General features: G+C 50.0%; 1 protein-coding gene across 1 annotated transcript in view; it reads left to right on the top strand.

Annotated features, from left to right (window-relative positions):
• The window catches only part of GABBR1 (gamma-aminobutyric acid type B receptor subunit 1), a 184814-nt gene extending 174878 nt beyond the window's left edge, over nucleotides 1-9936 (top strand). The window contains exons 21-24 of the mRNA XM_079958764.1: nucleotides 474-601; nucleotides 2479-2607; nucleotides 4268-4411; nucleotides 7891-9936. Of these exons, the coding sequence (XP_079814890.1) occupies nucleotides 474-601; nucleotides 2479-2607; nucleotides 4268-4411; nucleotides 7891-8136 (647 nt within the window). The 3' untranslated portion in view covers nucleotides 8137-9936. The remainder of the gene's footprint in view (nucleotides 1-473; nucleotides 602-2478; nucleotides 2608-4267; nucleotides 4412-7890) is intronic.
• The last annotated feature ends 608 nt before the right edge of the window (nucleotides 9937-10544 follow it).

The following is a 10544-nucleotide window of genomic DNA, read 5'->3' on the forward strand; positions in this document are numbered from 1 at the left end:
TTGGGAGCCTGCGGGAGTTCCCTCCGGGCTCCCAAGGCTTGCGGACAGCAGCCTGCAGTCCGAAACCCGGGGAGCGCGGCGGAGCGCGCCCCGGGCTTCGGGCAGATATCCGCAAGCCTGGGGAGACTGGCGGGAGTTCCCAAGGCTTGCAGATAGCAGCCTGTTCTGGGGGCTGGGGTCGGGGAAAGCTCGGGCTTCCCCCTCCCCAGCCCCGCGCCTGGGGGGGGAAATAATTTTTTTCCCTTTATTTCCCCCCCCCAAAAAAAAACTAGGTGCGCCCTATGGGGCGAAAAATACGGTAAGTAATGGAAACACATAGAAATGAAGGGTATGACTATCAGTCAGCAATAAGCCATGTGCAGAGTCTCCACCGCCCACTGCAGTGGCCTTTCCCCATGCCTCTTCACCCTTATCCTCCATTACCACTTTGAGGGCCCCTGCTGACCCCTTCTTCTCTCTCTCCCTGTCTACAGGTATCTTCTATGGCTTCAAAGGGCTGTTGCTGCTTCTGGGCATCTTCCTTGCCTATGAGACAAAGGGAGTCTCCACAGAGAAGATCAACGACCACCGCGCTGTGGGCATGGCGATCTACAATGTGGCTGTGAGTCGCTTGTCTCTAACGTGTCCAGACCACTGGGCTGGCTTGAAAATCTCATGCCCTTGTTGAGTGGGCTTTCTGAGAGAGGGAAATCAAACCTGGACTGCAGTCAAGAGAGAGCGAGAGCAACAAGTCCTCCTGACCCACAACCTCTGGGGAGAAAGAGCAAAGTTTTGCCGTGTGTTCTTGCATGCGAATGCTTGATTTTGAGCCATGCTGGTTTACAGTCTGCCCTGGGGAGCTATGACCAGTCTTTATAGACCAGGGGTCCTAAACTGGTCCACATGGCATGTCTGGACTTGTGATTCAAGTCAGGCATTGGCATATGTTGTTGTTGTTTAGTCGTTTAGTCGTGTCCACCGGAGCACGCCGCAGTTTGGTCAGACTCATGTTTGTAGCTTTGAGAACACTGTCCAACCATCTCGTTCTCTGTCGTCTCCTCCTTGTGCCCTCCATCTTTCCCAACATCAGGGTCTTTTCCAGGGAGTCTTCTCTTCTCATGAGGTGCCCAAAGTATTAGAGCCTCAGCTTCACGATCTGCCCTTCCAGTGAGCACTCAGGGCTGATTTCCTTCAGAATTGATCTGTTTGATCTTCTTGCAGTCCATGGGACTCTCAAGAGTCTCCTCCAGCACCATAATTCAAAAGCATCAATTCTTCGGCGATCAGCCTTCTTTATGGTCCAGCTCTCACTTCCATACATCACTACTGGGGAAACCATAGCTTTAACTATACGGACCTTTGTCAGCAAGGTAATGTCTCTGCGCTGTCTAGGTTTGTCATTGCTTTTCTCCCAAGAAGCAGGCATCTTTTAATTTCGTGGTTGCTGTCAACATCTGCAGTGATCATGGAGCCCAAGAAAGTAAAATCTCTCACTGCCTCCATTTCTTCCCCTTCTATTTGCCAGGAGGTGATGGGACCAGTGGCCATGATCTTTGTTTTTTTGATGTTGAGCTTCAGACCATAATTTGCACTCTCCTCTTTCACCTTCATTAAAGTTTCCTTAATTCCTCCTCACTTTCTGCCATCAAGGTTGTGTCATCAGCATATCTGAGGTTGTTGATATTTCTTCTGGCAATCTTAATTCCGGCTTGGGATATGCATTGGCATATGCATCACATTAAATATTTGCCATGATTTTTAATTTTATTTGTTTCGCTCTTCCTATTTCTTATATATTGCATTTTGCTGTGTTACAATTTGATTTCCGTGGAATTCGGATTGTAGTGAAGCAAAGTGGATTGTATAAAACATAAAAGGGGCAACGAAAATACAATGAAAAGTCCAGCAACATCCAGCACAGCGCATTAGAATTGTTACAAGAAGGCAGCAAAATCATTAAGTGATCTTCCAAGGCCCCCAGCAGTTTTCAAGTGGGATGAGAGGGGGGAATGTTTGAAAACCACTGATGTAGCTATGACTGATCTTGATGGACCAATGGTCTGATTCTGTATAAGGCAGCATACTGCATCGCTATGTACCCTGGTGCCTAGCTGTCTTTCCTTTGGGCGTTAGAGGTGAGTTTTGTGCTTCCCCAGGCCCAGCCTCCACTTTGCAAGGAAAGATGTTGATTCTGTGACTGGGAGGCCCTTGGAACATTTGAGTTCACTCTAGCCATGGCCCCCACATGGCCTCAGACAAGTTGCTGTCTCAAGTGTAAAGCGCCGCAGTGCCAGCCACCTGCCTTTGTGACATTGTGGGAATTCAGTGCCATTATCCACCCTCAGCTATACAGACAAGCACAGATAAAGCACAGTTGTCAATTTTGCAATACAGAATAAAATATCCCTGCATGCCCTCATTTCTAATGACAGCTGCACTGTGTGTTTTCCGGACTTGCACAGCCCCCCTGACCTTGTCTCTAATCCTTCCCTCCTGCAGGTGCTGTGTCTCATCACTGCCCCGGTCACCATGATCCTGAGCAGTCAACAGGATGCGGCCTTCGCTTTCGCCTCCCTCGCCATTGTCTTCTCCTCCTACATCACCCTGGTTGTGCTCTTTGTGCCCAAGGTAACAACCAAGCCGGGATCGAGCTGCACCTTGGTAGCGACTGGCTCCTAGTGTGGTATGCAGCAGAACTTAGCGCATGCCCAAGAATCTCAGGTTTCACTTACCCAAAAAGGGGCCAAGGTTCTAGTCCCCATAATTTACAGTCCCTGACGTAAAGCATGGATAACGTGCTGAGATAAAGTCTGTGAACCTACAGACGTCTAATTTTTTAATAAGCCCCACTGAAATTACTGTGATTTGCTTCCAAGAAAACAGATGGAGGATAAGGTTATACTCATGGATGACACTGGGGGACGGGGACTGGGGGACGGTAAGTGATCCTCCAAAAAGAGCTCCCTCCCACTAACATACAGGCAGTGACAGTTTTGCATGGGGGGGGGGCATTCTTCCTCCTTTGAGCCTAAAATGGTCGCCGCCTCTACAGTCATGCCTCGGGTTACAGACACTTCGGATTATGCGTTTTCAGGTTGTGCACCACGCCGAACCCGGAAGTACCGGAACAGGTTACTTCTGGGTTTCAGCAATCGCGCATTCGCAGAAGCGCTAAATCATGCTTTGCGCATGCGCAGAAGTGCCGAATCGCAACCCACACATGCGCAGATGCAACGGTGCGGGTTGCAAACGCTGCGGGTTGCAAACGTGCCTCCCGCACGGATCATGTTCGCAACCCGAGCGTCCACTGTATACTGTTACTTCTTCCCCCAGAGACTTAGCTTGCCCACCTAGAAATACGCTTTGTCCTTTCTGTGCCCCTCACCCCAGTTTTCCCCCCCTGGTGCCACTGCTGGTTACACTGGGGTGGGGATAAAGGGATTTGCAGTGGCAACAGATGATTTTGCTGTTCACATTTCCTTAGTCCTTTGTTTCGCCATTCCCTACCTTAATGCCTGTTAGCATCTCACTGAGTCCTCCCACAGATCCAGGGACACAGAAGCAGAAGTAGTTTAACCAGTTTCCACACTGGCATCTTACTCAGCAGAGCTGGCTGTGTTCTCTCACGGGCAACTTTCTGGGTGGCCGTGGTGGGTGAGGTTCAGTGGCAACAAGCAGGTGGAGAAACTGGCGTGAAGCTACCTTTTTGTACAGTGGGCTGCATTCCAGCCACGCAAAAGCCAGAGGTTTCCTCTACACACGTCTCTCCATCCAGACAGGCCAGAGGCATTATCACAGGGCACGGTCCAGCCAGGCAAAAGCACTCAAGGGGGGGCGAGGAGCAGGAAAGGCTTGACTCAAAAGGATGCCCAAGCATAGATGGAAAATCTGCTCCTTCATCTGAGGAACCCTGTCATGCAGCATTTGGTTATGAAATCTTAAGAGGCGGCGAAGGAACAATTTCCCAAAATATATAGCAGACTTGCCTAGTGTTGCTTGGGAGTTTTACAAAACCAAAACAGCAACAACAACCCAGTGAGGGATGAGGCTTGGGGAGAGTCCCAAGGCCCAGATAGAGAAGCATTTGGCCCCCACACGTCCCCCATTTCCACATTTTTAGGAATCTCTCCAATCTTCCCCTGAAAAATTCCTCTGCTTTTAGACCTGAGGTTGGCACTTTGGGCCCAGCACCAGAGTTCCCCCTTCCTGCTGCCAGGCTCAGTCTTCTCCTTCCTTGACACTGAGGTGCAGTCGTACAGCTGAGCCCCATGTGCTTGTGTCCTTTCAGATGCGGCGCCTCATCACTCGGGGAGAGTGGCAGTCGGAGCAGCAGGACACCATGAAGACGGGCTCGTCCACCAACAACAACGAGGAGGAGAAGTCGCGGATGCTGGAGAAGGAGAACCGCGAACTGGAGAAGATCATCGCAGAGGTGAGGCAGGGTGTGACTTGTTCCGGTGAGGTTGGGTGTGTGTGTCTCTCCCCCCCCCCCTGCCCTGTGCTTCCTGCCATTGGTGGCTTGTCTCTTCTGGAACATAAGAAGAACCCTGCTGGATCTCGCCCATCAAGTCCAGCCATCCTTTTCTCACAGTGGCCAACCAGCCTGTCAGCAGGATCTGGGCACAACAGCCCTCTCTCCTCCTGGGGTTTTGAAATATACTCGGAGTCGAGAGTGGATTTCATGCTCTTTATTCAGCTCATAGTGGTGAGGAGGAATGACAGTCACCTCAAAGTATCTGCTTTATATACATTATTTACGCAATGGGCCCCACGTGATTGGCTAATTCTGGAATTCTCCTGTAGGCCAATCAGGTTGTGGATTCACTTCCATCTGGAGCTGGATTGGGTGGCTCCTGCAGACCAATCATACTGCTGCATTGTTCTAGGACCAATCAGACTGCTGCATTCTGGATCCTATTGTTCTGGGACCAATCAGACTGCTGCATTTTGGATCCTATTGTTCTAGGACCAATCAGACTGCTGCATTTTGGATCCTATTCAACTCAGTACATAACAGGTTTCCAGCAACTGATATTCAGAAGTGGATCTGACAGTGGAGGTAGAACATAGGCATCATGGCTAGTAGCCATCAGTAATCCTCTTCTCCATGCATTTGCCCAATCCTCTATTAAAGCTATCCAAGTCAGCGGCTGTCACTGCCTCTTGTGGGAGTGAGTTCCATAGTTTAACTGTGTGCTGCATGTCCAAGCCCTTTCTTTTATCTGCCTGGAATCTTCCAACGTTCAGCTATGTTGAATATCCTCAAGTTCTAGCGCCACAAGAGAGGGAGAAAAGCTGTTCCCGATCTACTTTCTCCATGGCATGTATAATTTTGTACATTTTGGTCATGTCACCCGCTGCACGTCATTCCTCTAAGCTAAAAAGCTGAAAATGGAACTGTCTCCCTCTGGAGGTGGTGGACTCTCCTTCCCTGGAGGTTTTTAACCAGAACTTGGAGGGGCATCTATCGTGGATACTTTGGCTGAGATTCCTGCATTGCAAGGGGTTGGACTAGGAGATGGGAAGGCAAACTAAGGCCCGGGGGCCGGATCTGGCCCAATCGGCTTCTAAATCTGGCCCACGGATGGTCCAGGAATCAGCATGTTTTTACATGAGTAGAATGTGTCCTTTTATTTAAAATGCATCTCTGGGAAATTTGTGGGACCTGCCTGGTGTTTTTACATGAGTAGAATGCTGCTTTTATTTAAAATGCATCTCTGGGTTATTTGTGGGGCATAGGAATTCATTTATTGGTTTATTTTCAAAATATAGTCCGGCCCCACACAAGGTCTGAGGGACGGTGGATCGGCCCACGGCTGAAAAAGTTTGCTGGCCCCTGGACTAGGATGACTCTTGGGGCCCCTTCTAACTCTTAAGATTCTATGAAATGGTTTAATATTTTCTCATAGGGCAGTTGCTCCACCCTCTTGGTTGCAATTGAAATCTTTTACAACTCCACAGTATCTTTTTTTTTTAAGGAAAGGGGGCCAGAACTGCACACAGCATTCCGATTTCCCCCTACATTTCCAAATACCCCTATAAGATGGGGGGTGGGGTGGGAAGACGTTTTAAAACAAAACAGAAAGAAAACCTCAAACCAGTGAATTTTTTTCATTGGCTTTTGTTGATAAACCCGCTCTGCCGTGAAAAGTCCCAGGATATAGTACATCGACAGTTAAAATCAGATTAAATACAATAAAACATAAAGCCACACACCAACTGTGAAGTCATCAAATGTACTATAAGAGGTATGACAGCTACTCAGAGTAGACCTGTTATAACCAGTGGGTCTACTCTTGAGTATGACTTGGCACGATCTCACCCGCAGGGCACACAAGGTGGTGTTACGATGTTTGCTGTTCCTATAACTCTTCCTTAAGCGTTCAAAGTACTTGGCGTACGATCTGAGTAAACCAAATGTACCAATAAATATGGTATGACTCAGCTAGTCAAGGGAACGAGACCTGATTTGGTTGCCAGGCAACCTTAGGGCCTGCTGTTAATTACTTCCTGGGTCTGTTTGTGAAGGGGAATCGTTCAGGGGTGGACAACCTGAGGCCCTCCGGATGCTACAATATTAAAAAAATAAATCCCATCATCCCTGACCATTGCCCTGCTGGCTGGGCTGATGGCAGTTGTTTTTGTTATTAAAACAAAAATAAACAAAACAGCCCCCCTCCCTCCCCACAAACACATTTAAAAGGCTGTAAAATATTAATCAGCCCAAGGCCTGTCTGAAGAGGAACATTTTCACCTGGTGCCTAAAGATATGTAATGAAGGCGCCAGATGGACCTCCCTGGGGATAGCATTCCACAAATGGGGAGCCACTGCAGAAAAGGCCCCGTTCTCATCTTGCCACCCTCTGGACCTCACACAGAGGAGGCACACAAAGAACAGCCTCAGATTATGAACGTGGAGTCCTGGAGAAAGAGAGGCAGCCCTAAGGATATTGAGATATACGGCTCAATATCCATGCTTCTAAGTCACTTGCAGCCACCTGTTTCCCCTCCTTGCCCCTCCCCAACAATAAAGGACGTGGGTGGCACTGTGGTCTAAACCACTGAGCCTCTTGGGCTTGCCAGTCGGAAGGTCGGCGGTTCGAATCCCCACAACGGGGTGAGCTCCCGTTGCTCTGTCCCAGCTCCTGCCAACCTAGCAGTTTGAAAGCACACCAGTGCAAGTAGATAAATAGGTATCACTGCCGCGGGAAGGTAAACGGCATTTCCGTGTGCTCTGGTTTCCGTCACGGTGTCCCATTGCCCCAGAAGCAGTTTAGTCCTGCTGGCCACATGACCTGGAAAGCTGTCTGTGGACAAACACCAGCTCCCTCGGCCTGAAAGCGAGATGAGCGCTGCAACCCCAGAGTCGCCTTTGACTGGACTTAACTATCCAAGGGTCCTTTACCTTTTTTACCTTTTACCACTCACTCTTACCCAGCACTCTTAACAAACTACAATTCCCAGATTTTTTTGGGGGGGTGGGGAGCCATGGCTGTGGAAGTGGTATAAGAGTGCTTTCAGTATATGGTGTGAATGTCACCTTAACGCCCTATATGCAAGGTTTAAAGAAATGTGTTTTCCCATTACAGAAAGGGGATGGAAGGGAGCAGGAGAACCACCATACAAGTCCCAGGGCTTGGACCCTCTGGGACATCCCCAATGAGTCCCCTATTGCCAGGTGCAAGTCATGAGGGTAAATGGCGTTTCTATGCGCTCTGGTTTCCGTCACGGTGTCCTCTTGCGCCAGAAGCAGTTTAGCCCTGCTGGCCACATGACCCGGAAAGCTGTCTGTGGGCAAACGCCGGCTCCCTCAGCCTGAAAGCGAGATGAGTGCCGCAACCCCATAGTCGCCTTTGACTGGACTTAACTGCCCGGGGTCCTTTACCTTTTTTTTTTTATTTTACCCCACAGAAGGAAGAGCGGGTCTCCGAGCTCCAGCAGCAGCTGAAAGAGCGGCAGCAGCTGCGGTCCCGGCGGCGCTCCTCCAACTGTGCCGCCGACAACCACTTCAACAACTCGGCCTCGGCCTCAGCAGCCACCGCCCCAAACCTCTACCAGCCCAGCCTCCCTCTCGTCCGCTGCCTGGTGGCCGAGCAGGCCGACAAGCTGGGGCGAAACAACTGCGATGGCAGCCGTGTTCACCTGCTCTACAAGTGACACTTTTTCCTGGGCAAGCGACACGAAGAAGGGTAGGAGGGCGGGTGGCGCCGGCGCAGCCAAGGCAGAGGCTCACGAAACCAGTGGGTAGGGACTTGTACAGCTGGTTGGGGAGTTTGCTCAGAGTTCTTTCGTTCGTTTTCTAAGGGGGGAGGGAAGAAGAGAAATCATAACCTCTGGTTTTTGTAAAATACCTTTGTGTCCGTCCACCTGCCTGTGCCCCTTGAACCTGGAATCCAGGTGCCAACTCTATGGAGACTTGTTTTAGAAGTAGCGGATTGCAGGGGACACCGCCGTTTTGCCCCTCCCCTCCCCAAATGCACATGCACACTTGGTGACTTGACAAATGTGCCTCTCTGGAAAGATGGGTGCTCATCAGGCATCAGGCAGAAATAAGGGTTCTGTGGCTCTTTGTGGTTGGGGTGTGTGTGTGTGTGTGTGTGTGTGTGTGTGTGTGTGTGTAAATCTCTCAAGACTCTGAACAATTGCATCCTGCAGTGTCTGTTCCCGTGCAGCTATTTGGCTATCTGGCTGCTGCAGCCTACAGAAGCCCCAATCTAAGTACGGTTCAACTGCAGCATAGCAATTGCATAGCAAGTGCTTGCAGTTACCAGTGGAAACTTTCCCCTCCTTGCTTCCCACAAGCATATTGCTTCCGGGCGCAACTGGTTGTCTAGAAAAGGTAGGCACTGTAGCTCTGGGACAGTTCGCCTGTATGAACAGTATTAAAAGGGATTATCAGTTTACTTGTGGGCCAAGCCAGCCTGTTGCACCGCTCGGCCAAAGCGTTTTTGTACTGTGCAAACCCCGAACAATTCCACGCAGTTAGACTACAATGGATTGGTTTCGTATGTCATTTGGCATTGAAATGATCAAACTAGGCCCCCTGCCCAGTCTGATTGTGGCTGTTTGTGTTGGGAACTAGAAACAAACAAACACACACACACACACACACACTCATTCCTCCTGTGGTTGCGCTTCTAAGCCACATTGCATAAGGCCATCGAACCTCATTTTGACCTCCCTTGAAGCTTGCGCATACGAGCGCAGGATTGTGCGCGACTGCAGCCTAATCCCCTCTCCGCATGTTAAGACTGAAGGCATAAGTTAAGGAGGTGGGGATCAAGTGCAGTTAGCTTGTAGGGCGGTGGAAGTTGCAGCATTCCTGCACATTCTTGGTTGCAGAATGCACTTGTTAAACAGGAAGAAGCTCCTATCCAGACCCCCAGGGGTACGTCCAGAGACTGTGTCAGAAGGCTGAAACCCAAGCAGGCTGCTTCCTTTTCAGCTGTCAGCCACTGAAGACACGAACACCTTGCCAGTTCTCTTGTAACGAAGTTCATAGGGAAGTGTCACTCTTCGGCGCATGGGGTGGGCAGAGGCATCTCCAGTGTGCTTGCCAACTCTGAGCTCTGCCTACGAGATTGCTGCCTGCATTGCACTCTCTGCCAGACTCGCCACAAATGCCTTCATCTCTCACCCCACCAGGAATGTAGGATCTGAAGCCACAGTGAGGGTAAGAGCTGGGCAGGATGCTGGTGAATATTAGGGAAATGTGGGTTAGCAGCTCCCTTTCGACCAGTAGCTTGTGTGTATGTGTGTGTGTGCAAGCAAGCATGCATGCATCAGCATCTGTTTCTCCCCACACTTTTCCAATCTGAGCACTTTATTGTCCCAACAGATGTGGGTGGGAGCAGTGGGTGCTGCCAAGGGGAGTGGAGGAGAGAAGAGAAGTCCAGGTGCCTGCCAGGTGTCCCCATCCAGCGTGCAGATGTTCTTCAGTAAAATAATACAATATGAGATTTGGGCTCTCGTGTCATCTGTGAATGAAACAATTTCCCCAACCTGTGCTCCATCTTTCTCTTCTTGCACCAGCTTTGGGTAGCGGTGGTGGTGCTCGTAAGAGGTAGATGAATTATCCATTCACTAAATTAGTGTGCTTTAATTTATTGAATGGAAAGTGCAAAGCTGCTCTGGGGACTGGGCGGAGGAGGTTTCTCAGTGACATCAGAGGGGCCATCCAATCTGCACCGGCCTCAACCTGCTGTTGCTGCTGCTGCTGCTGCAAACTTGCAGAACTCGTTTTCTTTCAGAGCCCAGCTCCGGGAGAAGGAAAGTGCGCTTGGATTCAAAGGCAGTGAGGCTGCTTCCAAATTGGCTCTGAAAACGGTGTGCTTGTCTTCAGCTTAAACGGAAGCTGCACACACAGGTTTCTGATCCATGCACAATATATGCTTTGTCACTTAAGCCCTACAGTAGTTGGGTTGATGGAAAAACTCAGGTGGAGGGGTAGGTGAGTGAGCAGGAATGGAAGATGCTTTTAGGGGAGCGTGGCGGAGCTGTGAAGGAAGGCTCTAAGTGGCCGGCTCGCTCAGCAAACTACAAGTCCCAGGATTTCTTGGGGGAAA

Source organism: Podarcis cretensis, assembly GCF_951804945.1.
Source record: "Podarcis cretensis genome assembly, chromosome: 2".
Classification (NCBI taxonomy): Eukaryota; Metazoa; Chordata; class Lepidosauria; order Squamata; family Lacertidae; genus Podarcis; species Podarcis cretensis.